Source organism: Pogoniulus pusillus, chromosome 23, assembly GCF_015220805.1.
Source record: "Pogoniulus pusillus isolate bPogPus1 chromosome 23, bPogPus1.pri, whole genome shotgun sequence".
Classification (NCBI taxonomy): Eukaryota; Metazoa; Chordata; class Aves; order Piciformes; family Lybiidae; genus Pogoniulus; species Pogoniulus pusillus.
In genome coordinates, this window is record NC_087286.1 from 10,816,882 (window position 1) to 10,835,108 (window position 18,227).

The 18,227-nt window shown below is 43.2% G+C and overlaps 1 protein-coding gene across 5 annotated transcripts in view; it reads right to left on the bottom strand.

The window, feature by feature from the left end:
- DIP2C (disco interacting protein 2 homolog C) overlaps positions 1 to 18,227 on the bottom strand; it is a 270,126-nt gene that overhangs the window by 39,340 nt on the left and 212,559 nt on the right. For all 5 annotated transcript variants that reach the window (XM_064162542.1, XM_064162544.1, XM_064162546.1 and 2 more), the window contains 10 exons: positions 18,050 to 18,143; positions 17,813 to 17,932; positions 16,964 to 17,078; positions 11,965 to 12,104; positions 10,508 to 10,644; positions 8,576 to 8,784; positions 7,703 to 7,817; positions 4,211 to 4,412; positions 2,658 to 2,767; positions 1,804 to 1,884 (listed from right to left, as the gene is read on the bottom strand). In XM_064162542.1, the coding sequence (XP_064018612.1) occupies positions 1,804 to 1,884; positions 2,658 to 2,767; positions 4,211 to 4,412; positions 7,703 to 7,817; positions 8,576 to 8,784; positions 10,508 to 10,644; positions 11,965 to 12,104; positions 16,964 to 17,078; positions 17,813 to 17,932; positions 18,050 to 18,143 (1,323 nt within the window). The remainder of the gene's footprint in view (positions 1 to 1,803; positions 1,885 to 2,657; positions 2,768 to 4,210; positions 4,413 to 7,702; positions 7,818 to 8,575; positions 8,785 to 10,507; positions 10,645 to 11,964; positions 12,105 to 16,963; positions 17,079 to 17,812; positions 17,933 to 18,049; positions 18,144 to 18,227) is intronic.

An 18,227-nucleotide genomic window follows, 5' to 3' on the forward strand; every position in this document is an offset into this window, starting at 1 on the left:
TCTTCTGAAGATGTGCAGCTACACTGATACTGGACTAGAGATGACTTCCATCTGTCCAGCCACGCACATGGCCAGAGTGATGTGAGGCCTGCCTGCTCCTGTCACTCTAGACACTGTAGGAATGTGATTAGACTTTGCTTCTTCTGTCAAGAAATTACCTGTTTGCAGAAAGAGAACTGCTGCAAATCATGTAAAGATGTGCAAACTTCGTTTCCATGTAAGACTTCCAGCACACATTGCATGTGGACCAGGGAGCAGACAACATTTATACAAAGTGCAGGGAAGCAGAATCCTGTTGTTGGACAAGCACCATGTACATACACCAGGCAATTATCCCTTTGGGGCCTTCATATAAGGTGTTCTGCAACGTTTAGGTGCTGCAAGCTTCATGACACACTGAATGCAATGCACTGCAGTAATGGTGACATGTTCCAAATTCTCAAAAAGCCTGGGGTTCCAGGAACACACTAACCTCAGTGGGTTTCTGTTAGTCATCCACTGAGATGCCTGGCTGGCTTAGAACAGCATGTACAGACAATGAGCATCATGGAGAAACTGAATTTCAAAATTCAATTATTTTTCAGGTCGATGGAATGACGAATTATTTTCTTAATCCTTGTTTGGTACACTGTGTCCTTCCCTCCCACTGATGAACCCTTCTGCCAGCACGGGAAGCTTGGCTTTATTTAAAGCTAGAAAGCAACAGCCTGTGTGGAGAAGCTGGACAGCGCATGGCACTGCTTCCTCACAGCATCTGGGCTGACAGCTCATGGACAGAACAACACGCCATTATGATGGTGTAGTACTGACTCTGTACAAGCACTGCCTCTTGAGGTCTCGGCCACAGACAACTACAGTTCCATCTCACTATCATCTGTCAGATCATACATGTTCCCTAAATATTAGCTATTCATTTGAGTTTTAAAAAGGTCATTAAATATATGAACGTTGGTACCAACAGTGTAATAGAGGCTGAGAAAGCAATACCTTGTCAATACAGGAACTGCTCACTTCACAGAGCTTCACGTTACTGGAAGCTTAAGAACTCATCCAAGTTGTGCAGGGACCATGTGTGCTGAGACAACACCAGGTGCTCCATCTGGCCCAGGGAAAAAGCACTATTCCAGACCACTCCTCTCCTGGAGACCCTCACACATGATGTGTGCTTCCTGGTTTGGACAGATGTGTCTGGACGTACTGTGGCAGAAAATCTGACTTTCATCTTCTACAGTGGTCTTAGGAATTACTGTTTTGTCATCCACAGGCACCTGGGTCTGTGATCACTCTTAGCAAAGCTAAGACATACATTAATTGATTTTTGATAAGCAATGAAATGCTGTGCCAAGCTGGCACCTCATGTAAGCTACACACAGATTTATTATTGGTCTTCTGCAGACCTGGATGGATTCTGGGCATATGCCTTCTTCTCTTCACTTCCCTTCCCCATTCTTATACTGTCTCCAGGTGACCCAGTCTCAAAATCAATAATCATTGCTTTATTTAAGGAAAATGCTTTGATTTTGCCAAGTCTGTGTGTTTCGAATTGGAAATCAGGCTGGTGAGCAGTATTAAGTACTCCTCTTTGATATAGGAGTGATTGGTATTGAAGTAGATCTGCAGTGTCAGCTCACCCACAACACGTCTGTGGTGGAAAAACAAATGAAAAATGTGTAGGGCACACTGTATTAAGGAGAAAAGAAGCAGAAAGGTCCTGTTCAGCCACAGCACCCACAGGTGCAGCTGAAATGCCAGTGTGCCATTTCCCATGCACAGCCAGGCAGAGCAATGCTCTGAGCGTCTTACCCTGCAGTTGAGTAGAGTGTAGAGCACATGGTCAGGGGTGGTCTGAGCTCTCCACTGCAACACTTCTGAGAGGAAAAGGAACTGAAATAAAGCAGAATGATGGTCACGACTCTAAACAACTTTTTCACTTTAAAACCCAGGTAATTATTCTGGCTAGTTCAACTGTGCCTTTCTTATTTCTATGAGACATCTTAGATCTCCACCCAGAACTAAAGAAGAATTCATTCTCTGGCCATCACATACACCTACAGGAAGGTGCTTTTGAGTCGCAGCAGCAGCAGCCTCTCTGGAAGTGAAGCCACTGCTGGCTCTATGAACTGTTACCACTTCTACTTTCAAAGCAACAAATCAGTTCTTACTGATCTCTCTGCATAAAAGTACACTTTTAATTCTTTAACTTCCTTGCTTCTTCTTACTAAAAAATATATATTTATAGGGTTTGGAACTTACTAACAATGATTCACATAAGCCCCTAAGAGAACTGAATTTCAGCTTAACTATATAGGAACAAAACAACAACAAATAAGCTCAGGGCCACATGTGCAAACAAAATTCCTTGGACTCCACCTGAACTAGCAAAGGGGCTCCTGGGTGACTTGGGGTCAAAGGCCTGTGAACCTTTCCACAATGTTTGTTGTCTTATGTAAATTAATTTTCTAAAATCCATGCAAATGAAACACAGTGATCTCTTCTTAACTCTATTTTGTATCTATCTGCAAAAGGGGTTCTGAAATACTTTAGTGTGAATTAAACCCTTCAACAAGCTCTGCAATCACAATTACACAACCGATGCACCGTCCAACGTCCTGATGCTAACTAGACAGACACAAGCTGTACAACAAAGCTTAGCTTACCTTTCTGGCTTGGTCATTATCTTCTATTTGCCCCAGGTCTCTACCACTGGCTTGTGCAATTCTTTTTCCAGAGACCAAGTTCCCTACCATCACAGAGGCAGGGCCAATTTCTAGAATAAAGCAGAAGTGTGCTAAGTGCAATGAAAACTCTTTGCTTGTGGATGACAATTCCTTGTATTTCTCTTGCACCGCATTATATTTTCCTCACTGATACCCAAAACACCAAATCTTCAACACATCTCTGTTGATACACAATTTGGCTGATAGGTAAGATGGATGATATGCAGGCTGGACTTCATCCTCTCTAAACACATCTAACTGAGGAGCACACCTGGCATGGGTTCTCGAGCCAGAGATACAACTTGTCTGCCTTGGTATGAGGAACCCTAAGAAAATTAAGCTTCTAATTCAGACATGCCCATTCAAGTGCCTAAACCCACAGGAGATGTATCCAGGATTCAGGGACACTTCCCTACTTCTCTCTCCTGTTTCCTGGGCTAAAGTGCCATTCACAAGAATTAAAAAGGCAGATGGTGCCTGTCATAAAATATATGCAAGTCTGTGAGCACAAAGTAGAGACTGAAGCAAAATAACTGAACTTTAGAAGAAAGGAAGATGTCACAGCTGACACATCTCCATGAGCTGCTTTGCTGCTGCCATTGGGGAATCATAGAATGGTTTAGGTTGGAAGGGACCTCAAAGATAATTTAGTTGCAACCACCCCACCATAGGCAGGGACACCTCCCACTAGAACAGGTTGCTCAAGGCCTCATCCAACCTGGCCTTGAACACCTCCAAGGAAGGGAGCAGCCACAACCTCCCTGGGCAACCTCTGCCAGTGTCTCACTGCCCTCACTGCAAAGAACTTCCTAACATCTCCCCTCTGCCAGTTTAAATCAATTACTCCTTGTCCTGTCATTACAAGATCTTGTAAATAGTCCCTCCCCAGCCTTCCTGTAGCCCTCTCCAGATACTGGAAGGCTACTACAAGGTCTCTTTGAGGTCTTCTCTTCTCCAGGCTGAAGAGCCCCAACTCCTGTAGTCTTGAGAAATCATCTCAAAACTAGCTAGGGTTTTCCTCAAATGTATCTGCTGTAAGAATAGTCCAGACATCCCTACTCTGGTAAAAAACCTTTACCTTCGTTATTGGGAGGAAATAATTCATGGCCAGTTTTTAAGTCTTTGCACCTCTGACACCGTTATTCACTATCAGTGGTCCTTTTCCTATTTCTGCTTTACAAACTCAACCATCAAATAAGTCAAGATTTGATCTTTATCCATTTCAGTCTCAGTTCATCCTTACTGAATATAACTGAGCAGGAACTTACAGGGAGCTCCAGGTGTGGTCTCAGTGCCTTGGAGAATAATAAAAATGTGAAAGTACTTCCAGCTTCTGCCAAAACCAATGATGTCCTTAACACACCTGGAATGTTTATCAGGGATAGCTGATGGACCTGACTCTCACCTGCATTAACAGTGACTTGATTTCGCTCCATACAGCACCATGAGCACACAGCATTAAGTTGTGGTCCCTTTGCCTTTATTCATCTTACCTGGTTGTTTTTGCCTTGGTTTAGGCAGGTTTGTGACACATGTGTGGGGACACATCAGCACATTACAAGGATGCAGCGATCCTTCCAGGAAGAGCTGCTTGGTTTCTGACAGGTGTATTCCGCCCAGTGGTGTCTTAGGAAGCGTGTTTGCTGGTACCAATGCTAAGCAGTAGACTCCCACTTGATGAATGCTGTCAATAGCCTAAAAAAAGCAGGAAGTGGATGTTAATGAAAGGCTAATTCCTCATCATTCTGATAAGCACATGGTGCTCTGAACGACTGCACAAACCAGCCCCAATCATCAGCTGGCTATGGAAAGGCACTTCAGCATTATCAGTGATAAGGAGGCTCTTTTCGGTGGGAACAGGTGGATGGCAATGTGATACTGACGTTACTCATTCTAGAAACTAAAAGAGCAGAAAAAAGGCTGCTGATAAATACACACATCTGTTAAGAACTGCTCCCTAGACAGCCCTGTTAGGCACATATTAGTCACACGTATGCTGGAGATTCAATACTAAGCTGGGCTGGCAGCCTAGATGAACCTGCATGCTTCTCAGAATGGAGGTTGGGAAGACTGCTATGGGCTGAGCAGCCAGGCCGACTTGCAGAGCAAAGGGAAACGTCAGAGGCTGCACTCTTCCACCACATGCCTGCCAAGGGCTGTAGCTTGTGCATTTTTAATTCTTGTCTAAGATAAGAGTGGCTCCACTGCCTGACTGCTGTGCAGACACAGGCAGGAATGGGGAAGGATGACTTAAGGGAATGCTAAACACCCACCCACTTGACAAAGATGTTGGCTGAAAATCTGAAAAATAAGCATCTTTGAATCTTGTAGTAACTATGTAAACTGCCTCACAACTGCAGTTATATGCATCACTGCAAATTCTCTAAGGTACAGCACAGGCCATCAGGCAAAGGTGAGTGTCCGTGCTCAGTTTAACTAGTCGTTTTCCTTACACTGGTGCAAAGCAGTGTCAGTGAGTTAGAAGAATAACTTCAGATATCCATGCAGACTGAGAAACAGATTTCAGACAGCATCTCTAATGAGTAGTTAAATGCTAACAAATATAATTTCCTTAATTTGCATTTTAATTTTTAACTGTGATGGAAGTGAGGGTGTAAGCCTGCTGCCTTGAAGACACAGTCTATCTTCTGAGAATCAAAGAACCATTTGTAGCTGTGTGCTGAAGTGTAGACCAACAAATTACTGGTTATTTCTACAGAGATTCCAAAGCAACACTTTGCTCTTGGCTGCTATTTGATTAATCATAACTGATTTGATACCAAAATTTCCTAAGAAGGAATAATGAAGCAGTTCCTTATTGTACAGATATTGCAAGTTTAGTAGCGGCAGCTCTCCTGGTGGTGTTGGAAGACCTCACTGCTGGTCGAGACACCTTATCTGAAACATCAGTAACAGACACATGGCAGCCAACACAGTGTCTCCTGTTCCTGACACTATCATCACCTCCTAATCACAATGACGCCTGGAGGCTCTGCAAAGCAGTGATGAACCATGGGGTCCTCACAACACCAGTTTGAAGGACAATGGCTACAGGGCCAGCGTAGGGCATGACTGGTCCAGGGCGGCACACGCAGGCTCTCACAGACATCATCAGCCATGAGCAGCTGTTCGGCAGAGTTCGTTGTCCTGACTGTTGCCAAGAGTTGCAACACAAGAGTGGTATTCTTATGCTGCTCAGCACTAGCAGGAGATTCAGATACAGCAGGTTACCACTTCCTGAAGATCTGTCATCAAAGCTCTGATTGGGAAGGAGGTACAAAGTACTCCACGTTTCTGGCTTCTGCCCTCCATCTCCACTCTCAGCTAAAGTGAAACCTGACACTTCTCGTTCACATACTGCCGCATGCCAGAGCCACAGCCTTCACACCCAGGTGCTGAGAGCAGCCACACGGATACAGCAGGTTGTACATGGCCCCTTCCATGCTCAGACACTGATGGGACCTCACCGCACTCAGAATAACAGCCCTGAATGTGGCAGCAGTCACCTGGCACGGTACTGCCATGGCGTTCAGGGCTCAATTCCCCTGGCTATGGCGCTGTAAGACAGTTTCCCACACAAATGCTCAGCTGACAAAAGAGAAGTGGAAGCCCAGAATTTCCACCTTTTCTTTAGCAGCACAAGAATGAAGGGAGTGTAAGCAGTCCAAAGCGTTCCCTTCAACAGCAATTGCACTGCATGCTACGAGGGGCTTCCCAGGCTGTGTGATGGACAAGCTAAAGTTGCTAGCTTTTCCCAGTAACAATTCAGATCTACTGTGAATACGAGATGCTCCATCTGTATGGAATGTAGCGATCTTTTAAATCGAGAGAGCAGATAAACCTGTCTTGAGATGGATGGAAGCTTATTTGTTCAGTTTCTTCACAGACATGGTAGAAAGGCTCTGTTTCTTTTTCAGTACAAAGCAATATTAATAAAAACATCTCTGAATCGTGTGAGATCTTTCTCTTTGGCTCCCATGTAAAGTGAAAAAGAGGTGTGCAATATATTTTTTGAGGAAGGACAGAAAGGAAGGTAGGCAAGGGAAGTGGAAGTAACAGATGATCAGCTATGAGCAGAACTGAGACCATTTCAGCAGGTAGCAACAGACAACTCTGACTGCATTCTCACTATTCCTATTGCCTTTGAGTGAACACAGGCTCAGGGACAGAAGAAATGGAAGGTGTCTACAATAATTTTTTTTGTGTGTGTGTGGACATTGAGTTGACAAAATCTTAGAGTATGGTGATGATATTGCCTTAAGCTGGACTGCCATATGCCAGATCAGAATTTTTCAGTATTCAGCTGCTTCTGTTTTCTGGTTAAACAGCTGAATAAACATCACCAAGATGGGCTTCATTACAGCACCTCGCATGATCCACCAGACAGCTGGAATGTAACTCCTTGCAATAAGTGTCCTCATCTCACTGCAGATACCCAGATCTGAGCTAATCAATCACTTCCATTCATTTCAGCATTTTTAGGATGTTCTTCTTTCAGTTTATTTTAGCTGTCAGCATGGTGCACTAAAAACACACGAGTATCTCCCACGGACTAAAAAAGTCAATCTGGAGATTTAGCTCAGATATGCAAAGATACTTTCTATGAGGTCAACTCCATCACCGCTATTAACTGTTTAATAAGAGACTTTGCTAACTTTTGGCAGTCATCACCCTCCTGAAGTGATGGATGACTATACCTGAAGAAACCATATGCTGCTCTCTCCTCAGTGTTACTTACTTGAGCTCATCTCTCTTTTCTTACACCATTTTGATTAGGAAAAGGATCACACTTTGGCTATGTGCAGCCCAGAAAAGGAGCTGTCGCTCAGAAGATTCTAATTTTGTGCTGGTTGGGTGCAAGTACAACTGAAGGTGGACTGACAATTACACAAAGACAAATGTCAGTGACCTTAGAGGGCTGAAAAATCAATGAAAAGAATACAAAGCATAGAAAGAATAGATTCCAAACACACAAAGAACATTACCTGGAGAACTCTACTCATCCACTGGAAACTGTCTTCCTCGGTGGAATCTGGCCTTTGCTCAGCAACAATGACAATCCTCTCATCGTGCAGCACACTGACTGAAAACACTGCTATTCTATATAGAGAGGGGAGAAGAGTGCTTAGTGCCAGACAGGTGGAAGAGCTTCTGTCATTTTGGTATTTACTAATCAGACAAGTGATGCATATATTAATGTTTTATCTGGGGAAAAGGCAACAGGAACAGTTCTTGGTAACATCTGGAGGAGAAAGAGAGACCTTTGTTCTTTAATCATGTAATTATAGGCATCATGTGACAGCAGGGCTGGAGAAGACAACACTCTTGGGATAAGAAAAGAACCAAATTTGGGTCACATGAAGGTTGCTGTTAGGCTGTTACATATACGCTAGCATAAGCATCTTTGGCTCATCTTATAAGGAAGTAATTGCAACATCAGTTTTTGAGAGGTCTGCCAGGTGATCAAGTGTGAGCACATGCTGCAGCAAGAGACTCTTCAGAAGTTTTAGATGTCTCCGGCTTGGTTTCAGCATATTGAGAAGATCACACAAAGAACTGTTACGTTAAGTGTATTATAAATGTTAAACTCAGACAGGACCCTTTTGAGTCAACACCTTCAGAATTAACCAGCTGTTCTACTGGAAATTTTAATAATCACAGGTTTGGACCTTGGTATCTAAAGTCTGCCTCAACACTGTCTTAGGTTTCCCTTTGCTGGTTCTAGCAACATAAAGAGCAACAGAGGGAAACCACAGTGGCTGATTAGGCAATGCCTTCTGAAAGCATTCTGGGTCACTTATACCTGGCCTAAGCAAAAAAAATATTTCTATATAATGTAAGCAAAGAATGGATCAAACCTTCCCCTGTAGACAAACTTCATTGGTTCCACAGCCAGTGCTGTTGCTACAATGTCATCAGCGTTATGTCTTCTTCCACTGACAACCATCAAACCATCCATTTTGCCAATAACAAAGACAAGTCCTCCTGGTCCTATAAAGCCTAGTAGGCCAGTCCTTATAAAAGGGTATTCCGTGATGGGGCCACCAGAACTGGTCATAGGAAACACCTGTAAGACAGAGAAGCACAGATCTTCAATTCTAGACACAGATCATGCTGCAGAGTACTTCAGGCATGGTTTCTCAGCTGGCTTTTCTGGAATGAAGTTGGTTGGTTGCCAGCGATGCTTATGGCCATAAAGGAAACACCAGGAAACTCTCAGATTAGTCTGTACCATTTTCAGTACCTGAGCTGGAGCAAGTTCAATCCCACTGTGCTTAACAAACATATTTCCCCTAACTATGGCTCTGTGAACTATTTATGACCTTAAAAAATACATGAATCAACATAATCAGTATTGAATGGAAGAGACTGCTGTGTGGAATGCCACTAACCTGAGGTGCTGCATGCAGCTTACTGAGAAATGGTAAACACTCTAGCAGAGGTTGGTGTGGGTACCTTGTGGCCATTTCCAGCACAGTGCAGAGAAACAAGCAGGCTGGAAGTGGAGCTATTTTAAGGTACTGGACAGAGCACCTTACAGCTGCCCGCATTGTTACCTAAGGTCAATGAAGTTCACACCACGCTGGGGCAATGTCCCCTGCAGCACATCTGAGAGCAAAAATGCAGTCCTGCCAGTGCCTGAACACCAGGTGTATGCTGCATCCACAGGAGAGATTCCTACTGCTTTGTCTGTCCTCACTAGCACTGTTACCTGTCTGGCACAGAAGCTGCTTATGATTGCATTAAATACAACAGCACTTTCCTCCCATTGCTTCTTCAGACTGCAGTAGTCTAAAGACAAGGTATTTAAGAGAATGACAAAGAGAAGACCGTGGCTATATAGTGTCCTTCAAGGCTCATCCTAAAAAGAAAAGCCAAATTCTGCTGCCAGAAATCTCAGGTCATAATAGCACAGCAGGATTCCTGGCTTCATTAGCAAGGAGAATTTTACCCACTGGTCTCCATTTACTAATGTATAGGCTACAGCTTTCCCATCTGCATTTTGCAGGAGGTATTAGTCATGTTTTATCTGTTAAAAATGGTAATATCAGAGTATTTAAGGGAGGTGCAAATATATTTTCTTCACTTTTTTTCCCCAAATATTAAGTGAAGATAATGAAAATCTCAGCTCAATTGTTTTCAGTCCTTCTCCCATTTGTTCAGCCTTTCATACTGGCTTCAGCAGATGTAAGCAGGTACAACAGAGGTATCAAGACAGCTGTCTGCACTGGAGCTGAAACTCACTGCAAAACAGATTCCACAAAGCAAAAAAGGCATTCACTTGAGGCAATTCAAGCAAAAGCAAGTGGAGACTAATTAGGAAAAGGCAGATACTCAGCTACTTCCTGAAGTCTGCATCTACCAGGATTCAGTATGAATGCAAGACTTTAATACTGACTGTGCTGTGGAAATGTTGGAAATTGCTTTTTAAAGATACCCATCAGCCTTCCTACAGTTCATAACAATCAAATTCTGCAGGTAGCTGGATCCCAGACTTGTACAGCATTACCTTTGTTAGTCTTTCTTCTTCCTTTCCTTATGATTGCTGCAGACTCTGATGTTCTTTCAAAATTGAAGTAAAAGCTCTTCAGAGCCACAACTAACCCCACATAAAAGTCTAACATTTCACTTAATGAAATGGCCTTCAGTGCAGATTATTTGGCTAGAATACAGGTCCCAAGCCACAGGCACTGATTATTACTGCTATTCTATGTTACTACCAGCAGTACTTTATGTCAAATGCTATCTCAAAACAAAAAAGTTTACAAGGAAAGATTTTATACACTTACCTCAAAAGTATTTTTGGTCATGCCTGAGAGTCCGTAATATGATGTACCCGTTGCAATTGCACATACACAAAGTTCTCCTATTTCATCTGTTTTGCAGAGCTGAGGAATTCCATCTGGCTTCACTGAACACATTATAGCTAGAGGGAGAGCAAAGGACTTAAAGATATTGTAGAAGGAACTACAGAATAACATAAACACTGTGGGAAGGACATCACAGTGGAGCTGATACAAATTATATGCAGGCTAATGTCTAACAACTGGTTTCTTAAGGTATTCAACATTATCAAGTGTAATGTTTCTACAAAGGATGTATAGATCTTTACCAAGCTCAGTCTTTACACTGATAACAAACCCTAATTTACCTTGCTCTCTGAAATTTCTGGTCATCTGCAATACTGCAGTGAAATGTGGCTGGGTTCTCAGATTTGCACACCAAAGTCGGTGCATAATGAAACACCTGAGTGGCGTTCTTGGTCATAGCTGCATTGCCAGGCAGGCAGGCAACCAGAAATCCACCTCTCACAAAGCAGCAAGTACTAACAGAGAAAAGACAAGATACCCTAGCAGCCTGGGGTGGTTGTTTTACCAAGAATTTATCAGAGTTGAGACTCCCTCTTGCTGGTCTTAGAGGACAGCAGAGACGGCAGGAGATAAACAAGAGAAATTTGGAAGCACTGGTCTGAGGAAGAAGCATTTTCTTGTGTTAGCCATGTAAATAAGAATCATGAGTCCAGTACATGTGGACTTTGCAGTTGGAAAGAGGGTGTGATGCAGATCAGAAATTAATCAGAACATAAGTACAAGTGTAAAGAGTCTTGAATGGCCTTTGTCTCACTCTGAGGACAAGCAGCACTGTGTATTTTTATCCAAATCATGAGACTGCAGTATGAAGTGCAAGATGGCACATCTGTAACAAGACCTTCTAACTGTTAGACAACAACCAATCTCATCTGCCTTTAAGTTGTTCAACTGAAATTCTGTGAGATACATCATCATGTTTGACTCCTTTGGTGCATAAGAGACATTCTCTAATGCAAAGCTACAGCAGTATCCTAATAACAGTGACAGCACAACAGAAGAAAGTTCTGCTGGCCTTCAGACAACAGTTTGGTTGATCCTTAGCATGGCTCATGAAAACTTCCACTACTAAATCTCATCTTGATCAGGCTTACAGCTGTCTATCTAGACAACAGAATCCATCTCCCTTATTTTCTGTACCAGTATCTAACAGTTAAGGAATGGATGCTCTGATGCGGTGACACCTCTAATGCCAGTGAAGACAGCCACTCAGTTGAGAGTTTCCAAAACACAAGGTGATGCTTTGGGTCTAAAGTGTTTTCAAGCACACATGTTCTAATCCCAAGCCTGTTGTCTAAGCAAACTATGCCCACCTGTGGCTTTCTACAGCTAATTAGTTAAATCGATGAATCACAGTAGGTTTCAATACAGCTCCTTACCTCCTGGCATCACCAAGCCAACATCCTGGACAGTCAGTACAGAAAGCTTTTCTTCAGAGTCCACTCGAATCACTCCATAAGTGAGACCATGCATGGACAGAACTCCTCTGCCTGGTGGCTGATTGCTGTCATCTGTTGGCCTGCAACCACAGGTTACACCATCAGTTCCAGCAGGCAGACAGATCATTTCTGCAAGTGCTCCTCTACTTGAGAACTTCAAAGTTCACTTTCTTTTTGCCCTGCTAGACCTGACAGAATCCTGGGTTTTGGTCATTTCTGAGTAAATATATCTGACAGCTCTTCCATTCAGTAGCCACCCATATGCTTAGGGCTGCAGAGATGAAAGTAACATCTAACATTTGCCCCAATTTAATTTTCAGATCAATTTATATAGACTGTTTGGTTACCCAAGCAGAGGCTTTTTTGCTTTGTTTAAAAAACTACTGGAAGGCAGTGAGGATGATACAGAGGGAACTGAGCAGTAAATAATGCTCTACATGTCACCTGTTTTGAGGAAACCGAACCACCCTCCAGACTAAAAGCCTGACTCTACCACACTGGGATCAATGTCAATACCAGAACAGAAGTTTGCTGTGTTTAAATCACAGATGTGAGTTCTCACTCCCAACATTTTAGTATTTAAAACTGCTGTGCACAACATATTAGGTTGTAATAGATTCACTGCAAAGTACCTGTGGAAACCACAAGGATTTTACTGTCTTTATTTTAGTGCATATAATTGAATTCTTCCAATCCTAATTTACCCCATGGAAATGAAAACAAATTACACCTCCATCAGTCATGGTCAAAATGTTGTGGATGTCTTTGTAATGTCTCTGTGTGCTCACATTCACTGCCGACACACTGTGCAGTTCTGCAGCACCAGCACAGCCTGCCTGTCATCTTGTTCAACACAAACCCTCCTGATGTATCAGTGGACACCACTGCTTACTACTACTATCTGCTAGTAGATGTGCACTGTACCTACGCAGACTGAGGCCTGAGTGAATGAACACTGCTGTATGCAAGCTGCTGAGTCAAGGGAATGTGGTAGGGCTTTCCATGTCAGCAAAGACTCTCACACTGCCCTGCATTTTAAACTGCAAGCCTGGAAGCTAAGATTGATGCTGCCTGGAGTGTGGATAACGGCTCTGTGTACAGCAGCCACACTCCAGCTATTTTCAAGATGGATAAACCAGCCAATACTTAGTTCATGATTCTGCACTTTTTACTAAATAGACCATCATAGCACAACTATTTTTCAACATACTGTCCTTTTATATGACATTTCTCCTCCACCGTGCTTCGAACACCAGCCAGGCTTTAGCCAATCACACTCATGTGAGCCTTGCAGCAACTGGCACCATCAATTTCAATTAATCGTTTTTACAAGGCATATTTCTCAAGTGGCATTGCCAATAAAGAGGGATGTGGGCACACTTGAAAATGTAGCAGAGCATTACAAATGGTGCTGGTAAACAAGCAGGTGTGATAAATAATAATCCCATCATGTACAGGGAACTTTCGCTGCCATTATTCATCAACTTCCTCTCATCCTTGCTCCCCAAAACACACATTTTATGGCTCAAGAGAAGACAGGCACACACAGCTTCTCACAACCTTCCAAGGGCAGAGACCATTTGACTTTCATTTTCTTGCATTATCATCACGTCCAAAGACTGCTAAAGAGAAGAGTGGGCACAGCCTCGACAGACACTGGCTGTGTACAAGATGAGGGTGTCAGGGAGGGAAGGGAAGCCTTGTGTTCTCCAGGCTGAACAACTGCAGCTCTCTCAACCTTTTTCTATTGGAGAGGTGTGCTAGTTTGAGGCTAGCTGGAATATTTTGGTAAGAGAAATTAAATTATAGGCTGTGAAAAGGAAACAATGGTGATGTCTACTTCACTCATAGGCTTGCTGAGATGTATAAAATCAAGAACACAAAACATAGATAACACAGTGGCTCTCTGTTGCAGCTGGTGCCTGTACTTTTCTCCCTACCCTGCTTTCTGTGTAACTAATCCTTCTGCTTTCTAACCCCCCGTGGCAAATCCTCCAAACTCACCTTGCAGGTAAGGCAAACTCTGGGATATGGTAGAGGTGTGGAAAGGAGGTGGAAGGGTGGTGGGGAGCCCCTCCTGGGGACTCTGGTTTCTGGGAGGCATGTTGTGTTTCTGCATTACCTGTAACTTTTATGTTTCTGTATATAGCTGTATATATTCACAGGATGTTAGGGGTTGGAAGGGACCCAAAGAGATCATCGAGTCCAAACTTCTTGCCAGAGCAGAACCATGCACATTGTAAATATCTGCTGGTATATTGTGCTGAGCTGTAAATAAAAAGCTTCATTTCTTAATTTCCAGCTGGCTGAGTCTAGTCTGGGTGACTTCATAAGAGTCAGGGGGCAGGTAACACCCAAACTGTCACAAGAGGTGTTCCGCCCTCTGAGCAGGGCAATTCCCTGGGTGCCAGTGCCCTGCCAGCTCCTGTCCAGCTCTTCATCCATCAGTATTTTCAAGTGCTTCTCCACAGGTCTGCTCTCAGTCCTTTCATCTTGTAACCTATGGTGATAGCAGGGATTCACTAAGCCAGGTGCAGGACCTTTCATTTGACCTCACCGAACCTCATGAGGTTCACAGAAGCCCACTTCTCAAGCCTGTCCAGCTCCCTCTGGGTGACACCCTGTCAACCACACATGGTGTTGTCTGCACACTTGCTGAGGCTGCACTTAATCCCACTACATCACTGATAAAGATATTAAACAGCACTGGGCCCAGTATGGACCTCTGTGGGACACCACTTGTCACCAGTCTCCACCTGGATAGAGCCTTTAATTGCTACCCTCTGGATACAACCATCTAATTGTTTCCCCACCCACTGAACAGTCTGCCCACCAAATCCATCTCCAGTTTAGAGAGAAGGATGTTGTGGGAGGCCATGTTAAAGGCCTTACCAAAGTCCAGATAGACAACATCCGTAGCTCTCCCCTTGTGTCCACTGATGTAGTCAGTCCATTCTAGAAGGCCACCAGGTTGGTCAGGCAGGACTATCCCTTGTTATCCCTGAATTAATAACTCAATTTCCTTTTAAATTTTCTTTCTGCATCCAATATTTCTAATACTGCATTTGGAATTCTGTAAGACTGCTCACTAGATACAGATTAAGGTAGGAGCAACTAAACAAAGGTGTTGAAGCTATTTCATCTACCAAGCAAACCTAGCTTCAACCACTCCAGTTCTGAGGCTGAAGCGCCTATTAGTACATTACTGACTGTCCATTTCTAAACTAGAAGAGTACTCCAGCTGAAAACTGCTTTTGTTACTCTTCCTTGCAGGAAGATCAGTACAATTCCACCACAGACTCACTAAGAGCAGGAGCATTAACAGGGAGCTCTCTGGCTCCATGCTCTGCAGGGAGGTATTTTAATGCATACTTCAGCTGTAACTCTTGGAGCTTGCATGAAAAAGACTTTCCTGTCAGTGGAGATGGCTTGAGTAAAACAGGGATACTAAAAGCTCACAAGATCAGCTGGTGCTATCCTACTGTTAAACAGACATGAGAAAAAGGAGATGTGTCCAGTAACACTGTGAAAAGAACTGCTCTGTAATGACACACTGAGGCACTGAAGACAACGACATCCTTTTCTTTTTTTTTTTAATTCTCCATTATTTTATGGCTATTGATTGTTTTTTTATGAAAGCTCTCAGGGTTAGTTAATTTGAAAATTAGTCTGTAGTGCTCCAAGTGGATATCAGCACTCAGTTCAAGTGTAAAAAGGGCACAGCAGCCATCCTATATTGAGATGCAGACAGTTCTCTCTCTTCCTGCATGATCTAAGATCTGGGACATGTTTTCCAAAGCTAGCACAGGAAAGAAGATTTCTCTGCCATTAATCAATGCTCAGTGCAAGCGATGACCACTGTCCTTCCACCTCCTCTCTGCTCTTAAAAGCAAGAGCTCATTCCATGGGAGTGAAGCCTGAGGCACAGCCTATGGCAGGGAAATTCAACACAAGATAAACCAAACATACTCCGTGGAATAAAGCTGAGGACAAGCTAAGGCAGATGAATGAAGGGCTCTCTGAGATCCTGCGATTCACAGAAAGAAAACTAACCTGGACAGGTTAAGTGCCTGATGGACAGCCTTCAAATGTTTCAAGTTAACTAGGAGGTGGCTGAAAGTCAGCCACACTTCTGGCCTTTGTATCCTTCTTCCTGAGATGTTTCCTTGGAAAGCCAGTGGAATATCCAGTTACACTTGGATAGTGTGTTATACACGTGGTGGCAGGAAGCATTTTCCTTAATGCGAGTGCAGTGCTTTACAGTTTTATACTGCCTGTTCTAACACACTGAACAATTCTAAATGGCTGCAGAAATCTGAACTAAACACAAAGTGCCTGCTGTTCAAGGCACAATGTTTGGAAAATCCTGCCAAAACAGTCAACAGTTCTGCCATTTGCTGTGTGCCGCAACACTCAGGGCTGCTGCACTTTGACATTCAGGTACATAAGGTTTCATAGGTGCATAAGAATTTGTCCATTGTTTCTTGGCACAAATCCTCCAGACTTCAAGAGCATTTACAGAGTACTACTGAGTGTCTATGAATGGTTCAAAAGCATCAGTCAGCCAAAACCAACCTGCAGAATGCCACGATTCTCTTTAAGCAGACCACTTTAAAGCATGCCTTTCTTTGATGGCAACTCCACTTAAATTCCCAGATTTTAATTAATGTTATGCTTACAGTGGCCTTCTTCCACTTCTTTGTACAGAATTAGCTTTTGCATTTAGACCCTTTAATTTAAAAGGAGATCAAATCTCAGAAATATGAACTAGCTCTATTATAAAGCATTCCCTACAAATTATTCTTGTCTGTCGTGTCGGGACACACAGAAGATGAAACCCACAACGTAACTCTGAAGTGTGTACACTCAGAATGAGCCAATCTTCCCTTGCTGCCTGGAGCAGCACACGCAGCTCAGCGCCCCTGAGCTAACCCCGTACCTTCGGATGGCCACAGTGAGAGCTTCCGGCGAACTTGCACAGGGACAAATGACCTCCTGTCTTAGACCTTTACTTTGGAAGACATTGAGAAATGCATCACAGGAAGAAATAGACCCTGCGGTTAGAAATGAAAAAGTCAGAGAACAACAATCTGATTTCTGAAGTGATGCTGTTCAAAGTAACAACTTGCTCTTGAGCAGACTGTTCAGAAGCAAAGGACTCCAAAAGGAGCTGTGTCCCCCGGAATGCAGTCATAGCTGCTGCAGTGATATGCTTAGAGCTGATGCACGCACTGAGAACAAAGTCCTTTCACCATGCAGAAAAGCCAGTACTGCTAGATTTACAACATGAATTTCATTGCAATTTTCTGCTTTAGGGTGAAGAAAACTAAAGACAAACTTCAGAAACTCCAAGCAAACTACTATGAACAAGAACATCCGCATGCTGTTGTCAGCACAAGAAGTTTGTGCTATGAATTGTCCTGCAGTGATGCAGATGTGCTGCTCTACAGTAGCAGACAGATTCCCCCAGATTTCTCAGTTACTTCTGCTTCTGGCTGCCATCATTTACAACAAAGGCTCTAATCCTCCCTGCAGCTTAAGGTTACTCACCTCAATCTTCTACACTAAGCAAAACTGGATTTACTGCAACTTGCATTCTATAGACTATCAAGTTTGTTTCGGGATTAGTTGAAGAAAAAACATCTTTTAAAATTCTCTCATTAATTACTTTTTCCATAAATATCATACAGTTGGCAGGAGATAAACTATACTTTGTAGCTGGTTTAGCTAGGATGTCTGAAGACAGAAAACTGCCTGTTTCCTGCTGGGCTGCAGCAGCAGAGCTTACATGGGTTTGCGCCATCAGCCACTATCAGCATACGAAGCGAGGAAAGGTTGATGTCCCTCTGATCTCGGTGTGCCACCAGTGCCCAGTGCATGTCTCTGGATTTTACACAGGCAACTTTTGCTGCAAGAAGAACAGGAAGATTACAAACACACTGTACAAAAGCTGTGCAGCTCTACTGCCAATTTGTACCTTGGATTTTGACTGTCAAGCACACTTTGGTATATTCTTGTTCCTTACCTTTGTATTGGCAGACTTTTTGTATCCATGACAGTGGATTCACTTTCATTAAGGAGTATGGAATACTTATAACATGCATCATGTTCATGACACTCTGAAATCAAATGAGATAAGTAGGTTTTATGGTAATTATTGAGATGGTGTTATGGGCAGGTACATTGATGCAAATCACTCTGCA